At 43.4% G+C, this 24,428-nt stretch overlaps 1 protein-coding gene across 2 annotated transcripts; it reads left to right on the forward strand.

Moving 5' to 3' along the window:
• Positions 1-298: 298 nt before the first annotated feature.
• Positions 299-16,303, forward strand: LOC121184618 (ATP-binding cassette sub-family C member 12-like). 2 transcript variants are annotated; one of them, XM_041042418.1, is made up of 29 exons: positions 299-394; positions 934-1,080; positions 1,159-1,306; positions 1,420-1,656; positions 2,022-2,195; positions 3,026-3,173; positions 3,304-3,452; positions 3,566-3,673; positions 4,287-4,493; positions 4,708-4,779; positions 5,717-5,841; positions 5,917-5,989; positions 6,435-6,638; positions 6,983-7,117; positions 7,212-7,281; positions 7,551-7,598; positions 8,522-8,608; positions 8,743-8,846; positions 9,082-9,264; positions 9,604-9,830; positions 10,415-10,552; positions 10,636-10,855; positions 11,551-11,640; positions 12,396-12,585; positions 13,097-13,256; positions 13,734-13,812; positions 15,233-15,346; positions 15,442-15,606; positions 16,037-16,303. In XM_041042418.1, exons 1-29 carry the CDS (start codon positions 300-302, stop codon positions 16,127-16,129), a joined length of 3,990 nt encoding a protein of 1,329 aa, XP_040898352.1. In that variant the 5' UTR covers position 299; the 3' UTR covers positions 16,130-16,303. The 2 variants fall into 2 exon arrangements, with proteins under 2 accessions (XP_040898352.1, XP_040898346.1); XM_041042412.1 differs by lacking the exons at positions 299-394; positions 934-1,080 and having other exon boundaries at positions 1,192-1,306; positions 10,666-10,855.
• Positions 16,304-24,428: the final 8,125 nt, after the last annotated feature.

The following is a 24,428-nucleotide window of genomic DNA, read 5'->3' on the forward strand; positions in this document are numbered from 1 at the left end:
GTGAGACGCTGGAGCGTGTAGACAGGTACGCAGACTGCAGCGGGTGGAGGACGTGGCAGACCTGTGGCCTCAGGTGGTGCAGCCGCAGCCACTATCATCTTCATCACGTGTAACTCCGGGGCAGCCGGCCTGAGGTCATTCAGGTCTTCGGGTCGTAGTTTCTTTGGGACTGGGATGATGCTGGAACATTTGAGCTGAGGAGGGTCTGAACAGGGTCTGTTAGCTAAACCCCTCGTCCACACGGAGGCCGGCCAATCACAGCTGATCTACAGTCACAGGTGTGTTTCTGTCTCAGCAGGATGGACGGTAAAAGAGCCCCAGCAGCAGATTTGAGGAGACCTCCAGCTCCTCCCACCTGCTCCTCCAGCCAATCAGAGACAGCGGCAGGGTCGAGGTGAGTGATTATCCCGTGTAAAACCTTAACGCTGACATGAAACACACTGATACACACAGTGTAACTTCCACTTCCTGATGATATATGAATAAATACCAGAAACACCAGCTAAATGCTGAGGCATCGCTGTGTGCAGCACGGCTTAGAGTCCAGGACGTCCAAGTGTCTGACACTGTAAAAGAAAAGGACGCAGAGACGCTCTGTGCGCTGCAGCGTCCACTCACCTGCTTTTATCCTCAGCACGTTCATCAGGCAGCGTTCAGGTTCTTTACCTGACGAAGGATCAGGTCGACGAGCAGAGCTGATAATCGATCAGTATCAATAAAATCATCCATAAACACACAGTCCACTCAAGGGACTCAAGCTGTGGAGCTTTCTCTCAACTGACTCTGTCTTCATCAGCAGGTAAAGGTAAATCAGACCTCAAAAGATAAAGTCACATTTGTCTCAGGTCTCGATGACCTGTGTGGACAGGTGAGACGTCCATCTTCATCTTTCTGATACATGATACCTGATTCTGCTGATTGACTGGTGTCCAGGTTCAGTCCTCTGGACAGAGCAGGCTTCCTGTCCTTCAGTACCATGTCCTGGATGACTCCTGTGATGTGGTCCATGTCCAGGAAACGGCTGGACTTCAGCTCACTCAGTCTGTCCCCTCTGGACGGAGCCGATGCCAACGGAGACAGGTAGGACAGTAATAACAGTTCTGATAATGATTATTACCATGTGCGAAGATGTTTGTTAATGTGTGTGTGTGTGTTCAGGCTTCAGAGACTCTGGGAACAGGAAGTGTGTGCGGTCGGTCTACAGAAAGCGTCTCTGACCCGAGTGCTGCTCTGCTTCCAGAGAGATCGTCTGCTGCTCGTCCTCTGCGTCACCGTCCTCTTCATGTTGGCTCTGTTTGTTGGCTCAGTGAGTCTCTGCTGCCCAGTGCAACCAGCATCACATGATATCCCACCACCACAGGGTTCCACACAGGGTTCCACACAGGGTTCCTCAGGGTTCCTCTTGGTTTCTTCTGTCAGGGCGTCCTGGTCCATGAGATCCTCAGCTATGTCCTCCACCCGGAGTCATCCTCGCTGTTGGGGGGCGTGGCTCTTTGTCTGGTTCTGGTCTCCGTGGAGCTCTTCAGGGTCGGCTGTCTCACTCTGAGCTGGGCCATGAACCTGAGGACAGGCATCAGGCTGAAGGCCGGGTTCTGTATGCTGGGCTTCAACAAGATCATCTCTCTGAGGACGCACAGTGGAGTCTCCGTGGGACAGGTAGACACATTGGAAGCACGTCTGTTGGTGACAGCAGCAGACAGTAATGAAGCAGAGCTTTATTCTGAAAATCCCCCAGCTTTTATTTTCCAAATGTGAAATGATCGTTTCCACATTTTGTGTTGTGTTCCGTGTTCTTCCTGTGATGCTCTGACTCTGACGGTCGTCTCCTGACAGTCGACTGGTTTTCATCAGTGAAGATGATGAAGATGATGACCAGCTGATGTAGCTGAAAGCTCCTAAACATATCTGCATAATCACAGCCTGTCTGTCTCTGTCTGCCTGTCTCTGTCTGCCTGTCTGTCTCTCTCTGTGTGTCCCTCTCTCTCTGCGTGTCCCTCTCTGTCTGCCTGTCTCTGTCTCAGATGGTGAACATCCTGACCACGGACAGTTACCGTCTCTTTGACGCCGTCCTGTTGGGTCCATTAGTTCTGCCGTTTCCTCTGCTGCTCATCATCTGCTCCATCTACTCCTGCTACATCCTGGACTACACCGCCCTCATTGGCTTCTTCATCTTCCTCATCTTCATCGTGCTGCAGGTCTGTGGACACACTGCTCATACACGTTAGCTTAGCTTAGCTTAGCTTAGCTTAGCTTGGCATGCATTTGAGGTTTGTTTCTCTGTGAAGACTCATCAGCGCTCACCTGTGCGACCTGGTCTGACTGAGGACCGACCGCCCGTCTGAGTGTCCTCAGAGCAGAGCTGAGTGATTCGTTGATTGATCGATAAGTTGATTGACAGAAAATTAAGGAGCTGCTGCGTCTTTTTGTCTCAGATTTGTCAGAAAACTGTGTTCATCAACTGAAACAGGACATTTAAAGACGCCCCCTCGTCCGTCCCACAGTCAGGGGGAAAATTTCACAGGCTTCTTTCACTGTTTTCTGACATTTTTTGCATGAAACAAATTGATCACATGATGTGTTTAACAGAATCTGATTGGTTAGAGACGGTCCTGTCCTGTGCTGTGATTGGCTCATGTCATCTCCAGCTGCAGCTCTTGTCACGTTCGGTGTCTGAGGCGACGTTTGAGGTCAGATCATCAACTTTTTAACAAAGAGCGAACACAAGTCTCCGTGTTTCTGTCACTGCCGTTCAGCTGATCGAGTCCAAGCCGACAAACACATGACAAACTCACGCGAACGTGAAGTGAATCCTGAGCAACCTGCTCGCTCACTGAAACACTCTGCAGCCTGTGTATCGATCAGTGACCTCACTGATCAGGTTCTTTACAGTCACATGACTTTATATGACGTCATGATCCTGGATCTGAAACCGGTTTCCAGCCGGTCTGATGGTCCGTGTGGTTTTTACTGATAGAGACAATGGACAGACCCGGACCAAAGAGAGTTTAATCTGTGTGTGTGTCAGTTTGTGTTTGCCAGGCTCATCAATATGTTCCAGCAGAGAGCTTCACCTGTCACCGACAGTCGAGTCCGGACCACGAACGAGCTCCTCACCTGCATCAAACTCATCAAGATGTACGTGTGGGAGGAATCCTTCGAGAAGAAGATCACAGGTGAGAGGAGACGCTTTCTGTTTCCCTCACTGCTCTGCAAAATCTGCAGGTCGGACTGAACACACACACAAACACTCAGAAATCGTGTGTGTGTGTGTGTGTGTGTGGTGTGTGTGTTGTCGTGTGTCAGACATCAGGACCACAGAGAGGAGGATTTTGGAGAAGGCTGCCCTCATCCAGAACTTCAGTGTGACCATGAGTCCCCTCGTCCCCATCATCGCCGCCACCTGCACCTTCCTGGTTCACACCTGGCTCGGTTTACCTCTCAGCACCAGCACTGTGAGTACAAACAGCTGATCTACCTGCACACACCTGTGTCTCCTCCCTGTGATGAAAGGTGTTGAGAGGTGTGGTGACTCACAGGGAGCTCGCTCTGAATCCTTCCTCTTCAGGCTTTTCCGGTCGTCACCATCTTCAACTGCATGAGGTTCATTCTGTCCATGTCTCCCACGGCCGTGAAGTTCCTGGCTGAGGCCGCCGTGTCTGTGGCTCGTCTGAAGGTAAGAACCTGGGACGAACCTGATCACGGTCTGCGTGTCTCTGCACAGACGCTCCGGTTACTGCCGCTTGATGCCGAGACGCTGTCGTCCTGCCGTCTGGCGGTGGGCGGGGCCTGCCACTCATCCCACTGTTAGTGAGCAGATTGTGGACGTCCAGTTCATTCATTTCTGACCGGCCAAACACGGAGCCGGAACCAGGTCTCAGTTCAGCTGTGGATCGTTGGTCCTGATAAACTGAATCAGGTTCAACTGGAGAATTAATGGTTTCTACTGCTCCAAACACTGTGTGTGTGTGTGTGTGTGTGTGTGTGTGTGTGTGTGTGTGTGTGTCTGTGTCTGTGTCTGTGTGTGTGTCTGTGTCTCTGTGGGTGTCTGTGTGGGTGTGTGTGTCTGTGTGTGTGTCTGTGTCTGTCTCTGTGTGTGTGTGTGTGTGTGTGTCTGTGTCTGTGTGTGTGTCTGTGTCTCTGTGTGTGTCTGTGTGTGTGTGTGTGTGTGTGTGTGTGTCTGTGTCTGTCTCTGTGTGTGTGTGTGTGTGTGTGTGTGTGTGTGTGTGTCTGTGTCTGTGTCTGTGTCTGTGTCTCTGTGGGTGTCTGTGTCTGTGTGTGTGTTGCAGAGGTTACTGCTGATAGAGAATCCAGAGTCCTATGTCGTCCAGAAGACTGACTCCAGGTCAGCAGCCGTCATCATGGACAAGGCCACGCTGTCCTGGACCAAACCCCTCAGCACCTGCACCGCAGAGGACAGGGACGACCTGGTGAACAAAACCAGCCTCACTGAGGTGACGCCCACCCTGAGGAACGTCTCCTTCACCCTCAACAAGGTGACAGTGGTTTTTACCTTCGCTTCCGTCTTCTCTGCGTGAGTTTCCTGTCTCAGACTGATCCGAACAGGAACAGGCCTCATGTCTCCGGTCTGAGGCTCTCCTGGGACCTGGTCTCCTCAGCTGAGACACAGCTGGATCCCGTAACAGCTGCTGGACTTCTGTTGGTGAGGATCAGTGTGTGTGTTCCTGACGCTGTGTGTTTGTGGTGCAGGGCAGGCTGCTGGGCGTGTGTGGCAACGTCGGCAGTGGGAAGACGTCACTGATCTGCAGTCTGTTAGAACAGGTGAGTTCACCTGATCCTGCATCATGCTCACCTGTGAACACACAGACCGTCTTAGACAGACGGGTTAGAACCAGACGGGTTTGTTCTCATGATAGAATCAAGAATCAAGAGTCTTTATTGTCATTATGCGAGCATAACGAAATTTTGCAGACTCCCGGCTTTAAGGCACACACACAAATAAATAACACAATACTTAAAAAAGAAGACTTATGAAAATATAAACACAAAGTAGAGTAAGTAAAGTAAGTAAGTAATAAAGTGCAGCTTAGTGCCAGTCCAGTGTATGGAATGCTGTGTGTGTGTGGGGGGGGGGTCACATGTTTGAGGCTCCAGTAGGGGGATGGGATGTGGGTGGTTTCACTGCGGTGGGGCTGTTGCTTTTACAGCTCTGGGGAAGAAGCTGTCCCTGAGTCTGTTGGTGATGGTTTTAATGTTCCTGTACCGCGTTCCTGATGGAAGCGGTACAAACAGTGCGCTTTCAATCGTGGCCCTGTAGAAGTTTGCGAGCAGCTGAGAAGAGAGTCCAGTCCGCTTCAGCTTCCTGAGAAAGAAGAGCTTTTTCACCAGGTGTGAAGTGTTCACAGACCAGGAGAGGTCAGAGGAAATGTGGATGCCCAGGAACTTTATGCTGTCCACACGCTCCACCGCGTCCTCATGTATGCAGACAGGAGCGTGTTCAGTCTTCCTGGACCTCCTATAGTCCACTAATGTCGACAGGTATTGGTGAAGCTTCGCCTCTGACAGGTGCCTCAGAGTTTCTCTGCAGGTCTCTGTCCAGGTGAACCTGTCGTATCATCTGCCATGTAGTCTCCTTAGTGACAGACACGTCCATGAAAAGTCTTCAGACCACATCACGGTTTTAAAATGGTTCTTATTGAAAACACTTCATCAGGTAAAAACCTGAGCAGGTAAACACTGTTGCTGTGTCGTGTATCAGATGCACCTGCAGCAGGGATCGGTTTCGGTGGACGGATCGATCGCCTATGCCTCCCAGCAGGCCTGGATCTTCTATGGGACAGTCCAGGACAACATCCTGATGGGGGAAACTCTGGACCAGTCCAGGTAAGATGAACAGTCCTGTCGGTGTGTACAGGTGTGAGCGAACGTCTGTGGTGACGCTGCGTTGCTGCTCTGCAGGTACAGCAGAGTCCTGAGGAGCTGTGACCTGGAGGCCGACCTCCACATCCTGGCTCACGGGGATCAGACTGTGGTGAGAGACTGCTCTGTTACTGATTGAGTGAGGACAACTGATGGTCCTTCAGGTGTCCTCACAGAGCAGAGGACATCTGATGGACCGTCAACCCTCAGCTTGAGTTCCATTACAACAGCTTAGAACCTATCAGAGGACATGAGACCCACCTGATGTTGTGTTTGATTTTCATTTTTAATAATTCTTCTCTTTGGAACGTGGGTGTGTTCAGTCAGGTGCAGAGGAAGTGACTCACCTGGACACACCTGAAGAGAGATATTATCCCAGTGTAGAAGAAATGTCAGCTTCTTCTTCTTTAATTATTTTTCTTCTGTTCGTCTGTTCGTCTGAGTTTTCTCTAGTATGAGACCGAGGACACGACTGTCCGACAGCGGAGGACGTTTGAGTGTCCATGTGTCAGCTGCTCGTCCTCTCAGATGCAGAGTGTAACTGTGTGTGTCTTCAGTTAGGGGAGCAGGGCGTGAACCTTTCGGGGGGACAGAAACAGAGAATCAGTCTGGCACGAGCCGTTTACGCCAACAAAGACATCTACCTGCTGGACGACCCGCTGTCCGCTGTGGACGTCCACGTAGGGAAACGCATCTTTGAGGAGTGCATCAAGAAGGACCTGCAGGGGAAGTCTGTCATACTGGTCACCCACCAGCTGCAGGTGGGTTCATACTGGTCACCCACCAGCTGCAGGCTGACCCCCATCTGTGGCCAGTGTGGACGACTAGAACGTCTGTCTGTGGTCATGTTGTATGTCATCTTTGAAATTGTGCGTGCGTGCGTGTGTGTGTGTGGGTGTGTGTGGGTGTGTGTGTCAGGTTGTGACAAGCTCATGGCACAAAGATTTGTCCTGTCTCCTTCTCCAAGGGGAATTTTTAATTTCTGTCTCTCTGTGTCTCTGTGTTTCTGTCTCTCTGTGTCTCTCTGTGTCTCTCTCTGTGTCTCTGTCTGTGTCTCTGTCTGTGTCTGTGTCTCTCTGTCTCTCTGTGTCTCTGTGTCCATCAGTACATGGAGTTCTGTGATGAGGTCCTGGTCCTGAAGGATGGGTCAGTCCTGGAAACAGGAAGTCACGTAGACCTGATGAGGATGGAGGGTCACTACGCCGAGCTCATCACCAAACACCTGAGGGAGCAGAGAACAGTAAGACACGCCCCCCGACTCCACCGTCCTCAGTTTGACATGAACATTTTCTTACTGAGCGTCTTCACTTCGTGCTGCCGCTTCATGTTTCCAGCCTCAGGAAGACCAGAAGAAGGAGGAGGCGGAGCTTAACTGCCACATGGACAGAGGCATCGTTAACCCAGGTACGTCACACAGCTCATGGACACAGACTCAGAGCAGCAGCTGAACAGTCACATGACAGGAAGTGATCTGACGTGCACACAGCTCAGTGTTTTTAAACATGATGAAATCTCAGATCAGTCGCTCTCAGACTCCGCTGAAGCAGTTTGGTTCAGTGGTTACACAGAGAACTTCAGCCTCACCGTCGCTGTTTTACCGCAGCTGCACTTTATTCACCAGCAGAATCAGTCTGGTCACGTGATCTGTCCTGTGACGCTCTGTTTGTTCACAGTGTTCGACATGTCAGACGAGAGCACCGCCGCACCGTCACCTGACAAACGTAAGTCTGTCCTCATATTCATGTCTTTAACCCAGGGAACCTCAGCGTTCCTCAGCGTTCCTCAGCGTTCTCACAGACTGTCTTTGTGAGGTTCTGTGAGAACAGCGCTTGTGTTGGAACAGGACAGTTCCTCAGTCATGTTCACCAAACACAGGACCGGTCCCGGTGATTCTGGGTCGTCTGTCACAGATTTCCTAGTTTCTGGAAAACTTTACAAAAACAACATTAAGCTGAAGAACAACATATAAAAGCTACTGTTCAACTAATGGCAGAGCTTCACCTGTGAGAAAGGACAGGTGAAAAACACAGAGGGAAGATACGCTGCACCCTGTCATCTGAATTCATTCATTCATTCCTGCGCTGTCTGCTTTCACAGTAAAAGCCTGCCTGTAAAGAGAAGGCAGCAGGACTTTACTGTGAAAATCCTGTAGGAAGTGTTTCATTCATGGAAGGAGAACACCTGAGGGAATTTATTACAACAGGTAAACGTGGAAGAAGTGTCCAGACAAAACTGGGGAAATTCAAAATAAAGGTCTTTTTCTAAGAGAAGCCAAAATAAAAGCCTGGTTCTCTCTGACACTGAGGTAAAGAAGTCTGCAGAGTGAGAACAGCACCATCATGTGGCCAGTTTTTACATCTTCATACCTGTAGGAGCCACGTTAACGCTGACTTCATTTATTCACATCATTTTCTGTTTGATGGGACACGTGAGACCGAGGTTCTGACCCAAAACTGGACCAGCTGTTCAGCTGCTCCGTGATTCCTCAGGGTTCCCTCGGTTCTCCTCAGGGTCTCTGACTGACTGTTAACAGACCTGTGGTCGGGATCAGTCCAGCTGCCGGTTCTCATAAAGAACTGAATGAAAGCTGCTGAGAACCTGAGGCTCAGCAGGAACTTCACTAACGTGTTCGTTCTCTGTGTAGCTGCTGATCAGCTGATCCTCCAGGAGAACAGCACAGGAACCCTGGTCACCTGGAGAACGTTCAGAGGCTACAGCCAGGCAGCAGGAGGTCAGCACGCACGCACACATACACACACATACAAACACACGCACGCACAGAACACGAACACAATGGGGTGGTAGCCTGCACCCTTCAAAATAAAAGCATTTTTTATGAGACATGTTTTTCGTGTCTTCCTGCAGGATTCTGTGTGAGCCTCTTCATCCTCCTCCTCTTCATCATCCTGATCACTAATGTAGCTTTAAGCTACTGGTGGCTCAGCTACTGGCTGTTCCAGGGACACGGGGTCAGACACACACACACACACACAAACACACACACACACTTGATTAAAAAATGAATGACAGTTAAATATAAAGGGATCATTGGTTCTCCTGGTAGAAGGTTCCTCATTAATACTGTGACAGTGGAGTTTGGAGCTGCAGCAGCAGACGATTTAAAGAAAAGAAAAACTTCAGAGGAAATTTTTTTCTAAACCAAACAATTCAAACATCTGGACTGGGCGTTGTGTTGTTCCTCAGACCGCCAACGTGACATCCTCTGAGCGAGGAAACGTCTCTGTGAACGCCGACCTTCCCTTCTACCAGCTGATGTTTGGCGTGATGATCGTCCTCCTGCTGAGCGTCTGCACGATCAAATGTTTCTGCTACATCAAGGTCACATTTCACGCCTCCACCTCGCTGCACAACAGCCTGCTGAGGAAGGTGAGACAGAAACTCAGCGACAACCAAGAATGAACAGCCAGATGAGTGACAGGGGCATGGACAGGGGCGTGGAGACAGGGGAGTGGAGACAGGGGAGTGGAGACAGGGACGTGGAGACTGCGACGTGGAGACATTGTTTGTTAGGCTGTTATTATCGACATCATCTTTAGCCTCAGTGCTCATCATCATCATCATCTTCATAAAGGATGTCCTTAGCATTGTCCTTACATGTTCGTCCTCTGAAGCCACTCTAAGTCTTTGTCTCCATCCAGTTGTTGTTGTTGTTGTTGTGAGTTTGTAAACAGTTGTGATCAGCTGACCGGTCGGCCTCTCCCTCAGATCGTGGTGAGTCCGATGAGTTTCTTCGACACGACTCCGACCGGACGCGTCCTCAACTGTTTCTCCAGGTATCAGGATGAGATGGACTCTCTGGTCCCTCACCATCTGAACGCCCTGCTCATCTTCTGTCTGATCGCCGTCTGCGTTTGCATCATCAACTCCATCATCTTCCCCGTCATGCTGCTGCCGGTGCTCGTCCTCACCGCGCTCCTCGCCCTCCTCCTCTGGTGAGTCCTCATTTCATCAGGTGACCGCACAGACCTGCCAATCACATTGAATCTCATGAAGTTATAAATAAAGATTTCTGACCTGTGATCAGCTGAAGTATTGATATTGATTGTTGTGACAGTGAAACAGCTGGAATCGAACTCTAACAGCTGGTCACAGTCTGCTTCCCTGTTCCCATCAGGCCCTGTTTCCCTGTTCTCCCCTTCATTTCCTCAGTCCTGCCGTTCTTCCTCTGCCCACCTGTCCTCAGACTTGCTTCCTGTACCCATGTCCATCTGCTCACCTGTTTTTCTTTTACAGTCACCTGAGCTTCCTGGCCCGCTGACACACCTGTTCCCAGTTTTAAACCTGCTGTTGTCACAGGCTACTCGTCACGTCTGGTTTTCCTCCTCAGTGTTGCCCTGAGACCCTGCTGCTTGTACCTGCCTGTACCTGCCTGTTACTCACCTGTGGTGGAGGTCTGAGGCAGAGGTTCTGCTGCTGGAGTGGTGGATTCAGCAGAGAGCTGCTGATGTTCCCTGCGGAGGTGAAGTGACGGTCGGGACAGTGATGCTGAGCTTTACCGACTCTCCTCTCTCTGCAGGATGTTCCTGAGAAACATCTGTGAGTTAAAGAAGATGGAGAACATCAGTCGCTCTCCCTGCATCTCTCTGTGCACCTCCATCGCTCAGGGCCTCAGCACCATCCACGCCTACAACAAGATGCACAGCTACACACAGCTGTAAGAACATCTGTTTCCACATGTGTTTGGTGTCTGTGGATGGATCCCTGGCATGTTAAAGTTGTTGTGTTACAGATCCACAGTGTGTGTGTGTGCACCTGTTTGTGTTGCAGGTTTAAGAGTCTCTCTGATGTCAATGCAAACCACTTCCTGCTCTTTAACTACGCCATGCGTTGGCTCTGTTTCCTGGTCGACTCTCTGTGTGCCGTCATGACGCTGCCGGTCGCTTTGCTCGTCGTCTTCAGCTCTAACGACGTCTGCAGCCCCCCCATGAAGGCCCTCGCCCTGTGCTACATCATACAGGTACAGCTATCACCTGACACTCACTCGTGCTTAAAGTGTTTTAGAGAACAGGAATAAATAAACAGTAAACACCATAAATAAACAAATGAAATAATGAAACAGTCTGACAGGACTGTGTTTGACGACGTGTGTGACGCAGACTCTCCTCAGTTGCTGAGCTGCTGAATGTTAGCTCGTCCAAATCAAGCTAACGTTAGCTCCGTTTTGTTTTTTTTAAGTAAAAGCCGAGTTTGTAGTCGGTTCTGACTCTGCAGCGCAATGAATCATTCAGGCTTCCTGGATCACCAGGTTTCCTGAACCTGAGCACTGCCTCTGTCATTGTCACCTGATGCTGCTGCTGCCACGCTCTGCAGCAGAACTCTGATAGTGACCTGAAGATGGTGATAGACAAGAAGTCACATGATCACCAGAGTTATTCCGGTTCATCCCGAGGGGAACATGAATGTCTGAAACATTTCATCATCGGTCCATCCAGCAGCTGAGAGTTGAGATGCTTCACCAAACCTGTAAATGTGACCCAGCCACAGTAAACTGACCTGAAACACACCTGAGCGGTGTCTCAGGAGATCTCTGGCTCCAAATCTGCATTTCTGCACCACTTTACACAGTAAATCCGATGGATGTTGATGGATAAGTCAAGGTTACGTCTCTGATAGTGTGTTTGTAAGTCATATTATTAATGCTTTTGTTTCCAGCTGACGAGTAACTGTCAGTATATGATCCAGTCGCTGATGGAGGTGGAGGCCAGGTTCATCTCTGTGGAGCGGGTGCTGGAGTACATCACGGTCAGTAAAGGAAAATCTCATTCACATTAGATGAATAAAGTTACACTGACAGAGTGAAAATAGTGGAACCCAAGTACAGAAAGGAACTGGTGGAGACCAAACACTGAGCTAAAAGACAGGGAATGCTGGACTGAGAGTCCTCAGGTGGACTCAGAGACCTCAGGTGGGCTCAGAAACCTCAGGTGGACTCAGAAACCTCAGGTGGACTCAGAAACCTCTGGTGGACTGAGAGTCCTCAAGTGGACTCAGACCTCAGGTGGACTCAGAGACCTCAGGCGGACTCAGAGACCACTCCGTCTGTGACTGAGGGATATGGAGATAAGCGGCTGTTTGAGAATAAGTTCAACGCATCAACTTAAAGGGTGAAATGTTAGTGTTTTGTTTCACTTCATGTTGTATTCATAAAAAATCAGTTGTTTTAAAGGAAGTTTGTGTTCAGAGAAATTTTATTAATCCCCAGAGAGAAATTCCTTGGTTACAATCAAACTCCCTGTGAAAAATGAAGAAAATGAAACGTAGTGTACAGAAGAGCTGGAAGACAGAGGCAAGAAAAAACATGTTCTAAAATAAATCAAATCAAATCAAATAAAAAAATACTACAATACCTACCCCTTAGAATATACATAAACCCTAACATCATCAAAATAAAAGCATATCTTCATATTTACATATGTACATGATATTTCATAAATTGATTCATATAAGTATTTGTACTGAAGTATGGTCCCAAATATTAAGTGCTGGCTGTGATTCAGGGCTGTGAGTCAGAGGGCTCGAGGCAGCGGCAGATGGATCAGGTCTCAGAGGACTGGCCTCAACACGGAGCAATCACCTTCCTGGACTATACAATGAGGTACAGGCCGAACTCACCCATCGTCCTCAATGGGCTACAGATCCACATCAGAGCCGGGGAGAAGCTGGGCATCGTGGGAAGGACCGGCTCCGGTAAGAACAGGTCTATAGCCGTTCCACCCTGCTGGGGTCCTTTTCTAAAGAGCCCAGGTTATGGAGAAAACTTTTAACTTAAAAACAACAACAAATAAATAATAGATAAAAGTCCCACAGTGGGGAAACTGTATCTGTCACAGCAGCAAAGAGACAGATTCACCCAGAATATACAACAAATAGAAAGAGTTCAGATACGATGTAAGAGTGTTAGAATTACGATGCACAGTATGAGCAGTATATAGGATATCGTACACAGTCAGAGCCAAAGTAGAGACAGTATAAGCAGCAGAGAGAGTGTGAACTGCACAATGCTGTACATATTGCACCTGAAATAGGTGTAGAGCAGGGCAGTCCCAGGATCTCTCTGTCCCTCTGGTTCCTTCTGGAGGACACTGGTTTTCACCCAGTGTCGTTCTTGTATCATGTGGAATCATGTGATAGACTGAACAGAGAGTAACAGCTGTGATGATGAAGTGCTGCAGAGTAAACATGTCCTTTGTGTGTTCAGGGAAGTCGTCTCTGGCCGTGGCTTTGTTCCGACTGGTTGAACCAGCAGCAGGAAGCATCCTGATCGACGGAGTGGACGTCACGTCCATCGGCCTGTCTGACCTGCGCAGAAAACTCTCCATTATCCCCCAAGACCCAGTGCTGTTCACCGGGACCGTGAGGTAACCTCAGCCGCCTCCACAGTCTGTGCTCTTATGAAACACCATCAGTCCACATTTGGACAAGCATGATACAAATGACCACCACATCTCCGACTCCACCTCTTTGACCCATCATGCTTTGGGAGCTGGCTTGTGTGTAAGTCTCGACAGACAGCTACGTCTGGCAATGCGAGGGTCGTCTGACAGATGGAGACAGGCAGAGCACGTTCCTCATACAGGAGGAGGCTATGGAGGATCAGGGAACCAGAGCTCCACTGGTTTATATCAACCGCCTGCAGGTCAGGGACAGGGACACTGAAGGTCAGGGACGTACAGGATTGGAGGATAAATTGAACATGTGACTGTAAAACGACTCCTGTATCTGCCTCCATAACCGACCTTTAACTAACATGCTGGTTCAAACAGTTTTGTTTCCATGGAAACGGCTGCAGACGTGTTTTCAGAGACAGGTGTGTCAGTGTTTGTGCTCGTCTGCAGGTACAACCTGGACCCTTTCAACAGCTACAGTGATGAGGAGATCTGGGCAGCTCTGGAGAAGACCTACATGAAGGACACGGTATGTTTGTGTTCCTGCCGTTTAGCTGCAAGAATTCTGTGGTCCGTGTTCTGTGTTCTGTGGTCCGCGTTCTGTGGTCTGCATTCTGTGGCCCGTGTTCTGTGTTCTGTGGTCTGTGTTCCGTGTTCTGTGGTCCGCGTTCTGTGGTCCGTGGTCTGTGTTCTGTGGTCCATGTTCTGTGGTCTGTGGTCCGTGTTCTGTGTTCTGTGTTCTGTGGTCTGTGTTCTGTGTTCTGTGGTCTGTGTTGTGTTCTGTGTTCTGTGGTCTGTGTTGTGTTCTGTGTTCTGTGGTCCGTGTTCTGTGGTCTGTGGTCCGTGTTCCGTGATCTGTGATCTGTGTTCTGTGGTCCGTGTTCTGTGTTCTGTGTTCCGTGGTCTGTGGTCTGCGTTCTGTGGTCCGTGTTCTGTGGTCTGTGTTCTGTGGTCTGTGGTCCGTGGTCCGTGTTCTGTGGTCTGTGTTCTGTGTTCTGTGGTCCGTGTTCTGTGGTCCGTGTTCTGGGTTATGTGTTCTGTGGTCCGTGTTCTGGGTTCTGTGGTCTGTGGTCTGTGGTCTGTGTTCTGTGTTCTGTGGTCCGCGTTCTGTGGTCCGTGTTCTGTGTTCTGTGGTCTGTGGTCCGTGTTCTGTGTTCTGTGGTCTGTGTTCTGTGGTCCGTGTTCTGTGTTCTGTGTTCTGTGGTCTGTGGTCTGCCTTCTGTGGTCCGTGGTCCGTGGTCTGTGTTCTGTGTTGTGTTCTGGGTTATGTGTTCTGTGTTCTGTGTTCTGTGGTCTGTGTTCTGTGTTCTGTGTTCTGTGGTCCGTGTTCTGTGGTCTGTGGTCCGTGTTCCGTGATCTGTGATCTGTGTTCTGTGGTCCGTGTTCTGTGTTCTGTGTTCCGTGGTCTGTGGTCTGCGTTCTGTGGTCCGTGTTCTGTGGTCTGTGTTCTGTGGTCCGTGTTCTGTGGTCTGTGTTCTGTGGTCTGTGTTCTGTGTTCCGTGGTCCGCGGTCCGCGTTCTGTGGTCCGTGTTCTGTGGTCTGTGGTCCGTGGTCCGTGTTCTGTGGTCTGTGTTCTGTGTTCTGTGGTCCGTGTTCTGTGGTCTGTGTTTTGTGTTCTGTGGTCCGTGTTCTGGGTTCTGTGGTCTGTGTTCTGTGTTCTGTGTTGTGTTCCGTGTTCTGTGGTCTTTGTTCTGTGTTCCGTGGTCCGCGGTCCGCGTTCTGTGGTCCGTGTTCTGTGTTCTGTGGTCTGTGGTCCGTGGTCCGTGTTCTGTGGTCTGTGGTCTGTGTTCTGTGTTCTGTGGTCTGTGTTCTGTGGTCTGTGGTCTGTGTTCTGTGTTCTGTGTTCTGTGGTTCGCGTTCTGTGTTCCATGTTCTGTGTTGGTTGTAGTTTTGTCACCTCACATCACTGCTCTGGTGTCTCTCGTCTCATCGCGGTGCTGTTGGACCAGGTCTCTGGTCTGCACGGGAAGCTGCAGGCCCAGCTGACGGACAACGGAGGGAACTTCTCTGTGGGACAGAGGCAGCTGATGTGTCTGAGCAGAGCTCTGCTACGAAACTCTAAGGTCTGTCCGTTTATCTGAAATGCCGTTTGTGTAACTGACTGCACGTCTGTCTGTCCGTTTTCACGTCTTGCGTCACCACCCCTACTGTCCATCAGATCATCCTGTTGGACGAGGCCACGGCGTCTGTTGACGCAGAGACGGACGCTCTGATCCAGATCACCATCAGAGAGGCCTTTCAGCACTGCACCATGCTCACCATCGCTCACCGCATCAACACGGTGCTGCAGGCGGACCGCATCCTCGTCCTCAACCACGGACAGGTAACTGCCGCACACCGGGCTCCGGCTCAGCGTTACAGGAACGTTTCAGCTCGGACCTCGTCACGTTTCCATCTAACTGACTCTGGTCGTTATTCATACGTGAGGCCAACACGTGAAATTACCAGTTCAATTCAATTCAATGCATATGAATATGAATATGATGGGAAACAGAGCACAGGAGCAAACAGCTGTCAGGGCTGGTCATTATTTCCATCACAGTCTGCAGAGAATATGAATCCAACATGGATCTGAAGCAGAGTGGGACATTAAACAGAGTCATGTGTTTACATGACGAGGTTCAGGTCTGGAAGAGGCTCCTGTGATGTTCAGGGTCACTGTGGAATATCTGTAAAAGCCATGACTTGAACAGATGGATGACTGTGATGTTCCAGGTTCTCTGTGTGACCTCTGCCTCTGCGTTGTCCTGCAGGTCGTAGAGTTCGATCATCCACACGTGTTGCAACAGAGACCAGACTCACTGTTCTCCTCTCTGCTGACTGCTGCCAACTCTGTGATGTCCTGAAGCCCTTAAATGCACCACAGCATGAACCCCAGCAGGATGACAGGACTTTGAGCAGTTCTCAGATCAAGTCTGTTTCAGTGTAAATTTATGGCCTGTTTAAATTTGTATTTATTGTTTTCACTGTGGCATTTATAACAAATAAAACATCAGCTGCTGAACTTCAGCTTCTTCAGATGAGCAGTGTGTTTGTGAAGCACTGTATATTTCCACTGATGTCTTCAGAGTCTTGTTGAGTTTTAAAGTCCATCTCTGCCACTGAGACGGAGACCTGCAGACTCCAGTTCTGCTGTGTTACCGTAGTAATGTTTTGGTGGTGTATTCACCGTGGACAGTCAGTGGACAGTCCAACAACTGTGTCTTCTACCTCTGGCCCGGTCCTGGTCCTGTGGATACTGTCCTGATAAAACGTGGATCACTGAAAGTGGACTGGAGTCCTGCTGCTGACACACGCGAAAGGTCCCCATGCCCCTACAGAGGGCCGAGATCCCCCCAGACTAAACATAGGTGTATCCATGTCTTTGTGGCAGTTGTGGGTCGTTGTTGTAGTTGTTCAACCATACCCTGACTTTTTTTTGTCATATTTTGACGCCTTACCACCATATGACGTTTTTAATGACATTTTGAGGTAAAAAAAATTTTTGACTTTTTTTGGCCGATTTTGACGCTATACTATACTATGACGTTTTTTATGACATTTTGAGGTCAAAAAAATTTTTGACTTCTTTTGCCCGAAAAAAACACCTTACTATACTATGACGCTTTTTATGACATTTTGAGGTCAAAAAAAATTTTGACTTCTTTTGCCCGAAAAAAACGGCATACTATACTATGACGTTTTTTATGACATTTTGAGGTCAAAAAAATTTTTGACTTTTTTTGCCCGAAAAAAACGGCATACTATACTATGACGTTTTTTATGACATTTTGAGGTCAAAAAAATTTGGACTTTTTTTGCCCGAAAAAAACGCCTTACTATACTATGACGTTTTTTATGACATTTTGAGGTCAAAAAAAATTGTGACTTTTTTTGCCCGAAAAAAACGCCTTACTATACTATGACGTTTTTTATGACATTTTGAGGTAAAAAAAAATTGTGACTTTTTTTGGCCGAAAAAAACGCCTTACTATACTATGACGTTTTTTATGACATTTTGAGGTCAAAAAAAATTTTGACTTTTTTTGGCCGAAAAAAACGCCTTACTATACTATGACGTTTTTTATGACATTTTGAGGTAAAAAAAAATTTTGACATTTTTTGCCCGAAAAAAACGGCATACTATACTATGACGTTTTTTATGACATTTTGAGGTCAAAAAAAATTTTGACTTTTTTTGGCCGATTTTGACGCCTTAGTATACTATGATGTTTTTTATGACATTTTGAGGTCAAAAAAAAATTTGACTTTTTTTGGCCGATTTTGACGCCATAGTATACTATGACGTTTTTTATGACATTTTGAGGTCAAAAAAAAATTTGACTTTTTTTGCCCGAAAAAAACGCCATACTATACTATGATGTTTTTTATGACATTTTGAGGTCCAAAAAAATTTTGATTTTTTTTGGTCTATTTTGACGCCTTACTATACTATGACGTTTTTAATGACATTTTGAGGTCAAAAAATTTTTTGACTTTTTTTGCCCGAAAAAAACGGCATACTATACTATGACGTTTTTTATGACATTTTGAGGTCAAAAAAAATTTTGACTTTTTTTGGCCGATTTTGACGCCATACTATACTATGACGTTTTTTAAGACATTTTGAGGTCAAAAAAATTTTTGACTTTTTTTGGCCGATTTTGACGCCTTACTATACTATGACGTTTTTTATGACATTTTGAGGTCAAAAAAATTTTGGACTTTTTTTGGCCGATTTTGACGCCTTACTATACTATGACGTTTTTTATGACATTTTGTGGTCAAAAAATTTTTTGACTTTTTTTTCCCGAAAAAACGGCATACTATACTATGACGTTTTTTATGACATTTTGAGGTCAAAAAAATTTGTGACTTTTTTTGCCCGAAAAAAACGGCATACTATACTATGACGTTTTTTATGACATTTTGAGGTCAAAAAAAATTGTGACTTTTTTTGCCTGAAAAAAACGCCATACTATACTATGACGTTTTTTATGACATTTTGAGGTCAAAAAAAATTTTGACTTTTTTTTGCCGATTTTGACGCCATAGTATACTATGACGTTTTTTATGACATTTTGAGGTCAAAAAAATTTTTGACTTTTTTTGGCCGATTTTGACGCCTTACTATACTATGACGTTTTTTATGACATTTTGAGGTCAAAAAAAATTTTGACTTTTTTTGCCCGAAAAAAACGCCTTACTATACTATGACGTTTTCTATGACATTTTGAGGTCAAAAAAATTTTTGACTTTTTTTGCCCGAAAAAAACGGCATACTATACTATGACGTTTTTTATGACATTTTGAGGTCAAAAAAAATTGACTTTTTTTGCCTGAAAAAAACGCCATACTATACTATGACGTTTTTTATGACATTTTGAGGTCAAAAAAAATGTTGACTTTTTTTTGCCGATTTTGACGCCATAGTATACTATGACGTTTTTTATGACATTTTGAGGTCAAAAAAATTTTTGACTTTTTTTGCCCGAAAAAAACGGCATACTATACTATGACGTTTTTTATGACATTTTGAGGTCAAAAAATTTTTTGACTTTTTTTGTCCGAAAAAAACGGCATATACTATGACGTTTTTTATGACATTTTGAGGTGAAAAAATTTTTTGACTTTTTTTGCCCGAAAAAAACGCCTTACTATACTATGACGTTTTTGAAGACATTTTGAGGTCAAAAAAATTTTGGACTTTTTTTGGCCGATTTTGACGCCTTACTATACTATGACGTTTTTTATGACATTTTGTGGTCAAAAAATTTTTTGACTTTTTTTTCCCGAAAAAACGGCATACTATACTATGACGTTTTTTATGACATTTTGAGGTCAAAAAAATTTGTGACTTTTTTTGCCCGAAAAAAACGGCATACTATACTATGACGTTTTTTATGACATTTTGAGGTCAAAAAAAATTTTGACTTTTTTTTGCCGATTTTGACGCCATAGTATACTATGACGTTTTTTATGACATTTTGAGGTCAAAAAAATTTTTGACTTTTTTTGGCCGATTTTGACGCCTTACTATACTATGACGTTTTTTATGACATTTTGAGGTCAAAAAAAATTGTGACTTTTTTTGCCCGAAAAAAACGGCATACTATACTATGACGTTTTTTATGACATTTTGAGGTCAAAAAAAATTTTGACTTTTTTTGGCCGATTTTGACGCCTTACTATACTATGACGTTTTTTATGACATTTTGAGGTCAAAAAAAATTTTGACTTTTTTTGCCCGAAAAAAACGCCTTACTATACTATGACGTTTTTTATGACATTTTGAGGTAAAAAAAAATTGTGACTTTTTTTGCCCGAAAAAAACGCCTTACTATACTATGACGTTTTTTAAGACATTTTGAGGTCAAAAAAATTTTGGACTTTTTTTGGCCGATTTTGACGCCTTACTATACTATGACGTTTTTTATGACATTTTGTGGTCAAAAAATTTTTTGACTTTTTTTTCCCGAAAAAACGGCATACTATACTATGACGTTTTGTTATGACATTTTGAGGTCAAAAAAATTTGTGACTTTTTTTGCCCGAAAAAAACGGCATACTATACTATGACGTTTTTTATGACATTTTGAGGTCAAAAAAAATTTTGACTTTTTTTTGCCGATTTTGACGCCATAGTATACTATGACGTTTTTTATGACATTTTGAGGTCAAAAAAATTTTTGACTTTTTTTGGCCGATTTTGACGCCTTACTATACTATGACGTTTTTTATGACATTTTGAGGTCAAAAAAAATTGTGACTTTTTTTGCCCGAAAAAAACGGCATACTATACTATGACGTTTTTTATGACATTTTGAGGTCAAAAAAAATTTTGACTTTTTTTGGCCGATTTTGACGCCTTACTATACTATGACGTTTTTTATGACATTTTGAGGTCAAAAAAAATTTTGACTTTTTTTGCCCGAAAAAAACGCCTTACTATACTATGACGTTTTTTATGACATTTTGAGGTAAAAAAAAATTGTGACTTTTTTTGCCCGAAAAAAACGCCTTACTATACTATGACGTTTTTTATGACATTTTGAGGTCAAAAAAAATTTTGACTTTTTTTGCCCGAAAAAAACGCCTTACTATACTATGACGTTTTTTATGACATTTTGAGGTCAAAAAAAATTTTGACATTTTTTGCCCGAAAAAAACGGCATACTATACTATGACGTTTTTTATGACATTTTGAGGTCAAAAAAAATTTTGACTTTTTTTGGCCGATTTTGACGCCTTAGTATACTATGACGTTTTTTATGACATTTTGAGGTCAAAAAAAAATTTGACTTTTTTTGGCCGATTTTGACGCCATAGTATACTATGACGTTTTTTATGACATTTTGAGGTCAAAAAAAAATTTGACTTTTTTTGCCCGAAAAAAACGCCATACTATACTATGATGTTTTTTATGACATTTTGAGGTCCAAAAAAATTTTGATTTTTTTTGGTCGATTTTGACGCCTTACTATACTATGACGTTTTTAATGACATTTTGAGGTCAAAAAATTTTTTGACTTTTTTTGCCCGAAAAAAACGGCATACTATACTATGACGTTTTTTATGACATTTTGAGGTCAAAAAAAATTTTGACTTTTTTTGGCCGATTTTGACGCCATACTATACTATGACGTTTTTTAAGACATTTTGAGGTCAAAAAAATTTTTGACTTTTTTTGGCCGATTTTGACACCTTACTATACTATGACGTTTTTTATGACATTTTGAGGTCAAAAAAAATTTTGACTATGACATTTTTTATGACATTTTGAGGTAAAAAAAAATTGTGACTTTTTTTGCCCGAAAAAAACGCCTTACTATACTATGACGTTTTTTATGACATTTTGAGGTCAAAAAAAATTTTGACTTTTTTTGGCCGATTTTGACGCCATACTATACTATGACGTTTTTTATGACATTTTGAGGTCAAAAAAAATTTTGACTTTTTTTGGCCGAAAAAAACGCCTTACTATACTATGACGTTTTTTATGACATTTTGAGGTCAAAAAAAATTTTGACTTTTTTTGCCCGAAAAAAACGCCTTACTATACTATGACGTTTTTTATGACATTTTGAGGTCAAAAAAAATTTTGACATTTTTTGCCCGAAAAAAACGGCATACTATACTATGACGTTTTTTATGACATTTTGAGGTCAAAAAAATTTTGACTTTTTTTGGCCGATTTTGACGCCTTAGTATACTATGACGTTTTTTATGACATTTTGAGGTCAAAAAAAAATTTGACTTTTTTTGGCCGATTTTGACGCCATAGTATACTATGACGTTTTTTATGACATTTTGAGGTCAAAAAAAAATTTGACTTTTTTTGCCCGAAAAAAACGCCATACTATACTATGATGTTTTTTATGACATTTTGAGGTCCAAAAAAATTTTGATTTTTTTTGGTCGATTTTGACGCCTTACTATACTATGACGTTTTTAATGACATTTTGAGGTCAAAAAATTTTTTGACTTTTTTTGCCCGAAAAAAACGGCATACTATACTATGACGTTTTTTATGACATTTTGAGGTCAAAAAAAATTTTGACTTTTTTTGGCCGATTTTGACGCCATACTATACTATGACGTTTTTTAAGACATTTTGAGGTCAAAAAAATTTTTGACTTTTTTTGGCCGATTTTGACGCCTTACTATACTATGACGTTTTTTATGACATTTTGAGGTCAAAAAAAATTTTGACTATGACATTTTTTATGACATTTTGAGGTAAAAAAAAATTGTGACTTTTTTTGCCCGAAAAAAAACGCCTTACTATACTATGACGTTTTTTATGACATTTTGAGGTCAAAAAAAATTTTGACTTTTTTTGGCCGATTTTGACGCCATACTATACTATGACGTTTTTTATGACATTTTGAGGTCAAAAAAAATTTTGACTTTTTTTGGCCGATTTTGACGCCATACTATACTATGACGTTTTTGAAGACATTTTGAGGTCAAAAAAATTTTGGACTTTTTTTGGCCGATTTTGACGCCTTACTATACTATGACGTTTTTTATGACATTTTGTGGTCAAAAAATTTTTTGACTTTTTTTTCCCGAAAAAACGGCATACTATACTATGACGTTTTTTATGACATTTTGAGGTCAAAAAAAATTTTGACTTTTTTTGCCCGAAAAAAAACGCCTTACTATACTATGACGTTTTTTATGACATTTTGAGGTCAAAAAAATTTTTGACTTTTTTTGGCCGATTTTGACGCCATAGTATACTATGACGTTTTTTATGACATTTTGAGGTCAAAAAAATTTTTGACTTTTTTTGCCCGAAAAAAACGGCATACTATACTATGACGTTTTTTATGACATTTTGAGGTCAAAAAAAATTGTGACTTTTTTTGCCTGAAAAAAACGCCATACTATATTATGACGTTTTTTATGACATTTTGAGGTCAAAAAAAATGTTGACTTTTTTTTGCCGATTTTGACGCCATAGTATACTATGACGTTTTTTATGACATTTTGAAGTCAAAAAAATTTTGACTTTTTTTGGCCGATTTTGACGCCATACTATACTATGACGTTTTTTAAGACATTTTGAGGTCAAAAAAATTTTGGACTTTTTTTGGCCGATTTTGACGCCTTACTATACTATGACGTTTTTTATGACATTTTGTGGTCAAAAAAATTTTTGACTTTTTTTTCCCGAAAAAACGGCATACTATACTATGACGTTTTTTATGACATTTTGAGGTCAAAAAAATTTGTGACTTTTTTTGCCCGAAAAAAACGGCATACTATACTATGACGTTTTTTATGACATTTTGAGGTCAAAAAAAATTTTGACTTTTTTTTGCCGATTTTGACGCCATAGTATACTATGACGTTTTTTATGACATTTTGAGGTCAAAAAAATTTTTGACTTTTTTTGGCCGATTTTGACGCCTTACTATACTATGACGTTTTTTAAGACATTTTGAGGTCAAAAAAATTTTGGACTTTATTTGGCCGATTTTGACGCCATACGATACTATGACGTTTTTTAAGACATTTTGAGGTCAAAAAAATTTTGGACTTTATTTGGCCGATTTTGACGCCTTACTATACTATGACGTTTTTTATGACATTTTGAGGTCAAAAAATTTTTTGACTTTTTTTTCCCGAAAAAACGCCATACTATACTATGACGTTTTTTAAGACATTTTGAGGTCAAAAAAATTTTGACTTTTTTTGCCCGAAAAAAACGCCTTAATATACTATGACGTTTTTTATGACATTTTGAGGTCAAAAAAATTTTTGACTTTTTTTGGCCGATTTTGACGCCATAGTATACTATGACGTTTTTTATGACATTTTGAGGTCAAAAAAATTTTTGACTTTTTTTGCCCGTAAAAAACGGCATACTATACTATGACGTTTTTTATGACATTTTGAGGTCAAAAAAAATTTTGACTATGACATTTTTTATGACATTTTGAGGTAAAAAAAAATTGTGACTTTTTTTGCCCGAAAAAAACGCCTTACTATACTATGACGTTTTTTATGACATTTTGAGGTCAAAAAAAATTTTGACTTTTTTTGGCCGATTTTGACGCCATACTATACTATGACGTTTTTTATGACATTTTGAGGTCAAAAAAATTTTGGACTTTATTTGGCCGATTTTGACGCCTTACTATACTATGACGTTTTTTATGACATTTTGTGGTCAAAAAATTTTTTGACTTTTTTTTCCCGAAAAAACGCCATACTATACTATGACATTTTTTATGACATTTTGAGGTCAAAAAAAAATGTTGGCTTTTTTTTGCCTGAAAAAAACGCCATACTATACTATGACGTTTTTTATGACATTTTGAGGTCAAAAAAAATTTTGACTTTTTTTGGCCGATTTTGACGCCATAGTATACTATGACGTTTTTTATGACATTTTGAGGTCAAAAAAATGTTTGACTTTTTTTGCCCGAAAAAAAACGGCATACTATACTATGACGTTTTTTATGACATTTTGAGGTCAAAAAATTTTTTGACTTTTTTTGTCCGAAAAAAAACGGCATATACTATGACGTTTTTTATGACATTTTGAGGTGAAAAAAAATTTTGAATTTTTTTGGCTGAAAAAAACGGCATACTATACTATGACGTTTTTTATGACATTTTGAGGTCAAAAAAATTTTTGACTTTTTTTGCCCG

Source organism: Toxotes jaculatrix, chromosome 1 (genome assembly GCF_017976425.1).
Source record: "Toxotes jaculatrix isolate fToxJac2 chromosome 1, fToxJac2.pri, whole genome shotgun sequence".
Lineage (NCBI taxonomy): Eukaryota > Metazoa > Chordata > Actinopteri > Toxotidae > Toxotes > Toxotes jaculatrix.

Excerpts from the sequence above, each read along its gene's own strand:
- LOC121184618 (XM_041042418.1), top strand. The coding sequence starts at position 300 with ATGGACGGTAAAAGAGCCCCAGCAGCAGATTTGAGGAGACCTCCAGCT. Across the intron at positions 6,639-6,982 it reads TGGTCACCCACCAGCTGCAG|TACATGGAGTTCTGTGATGA; the intron begins GTGGGTTCATAC and ends TGTGTCCATCAG. Across the intron at positions 13,257-13,733 it reads CTGTTCACCGGGACCGTGAG|GTACAACCTGGACCCTTTCA; the intron begins GTAACCTCAGCC and ends GCTCGTCTGCAG.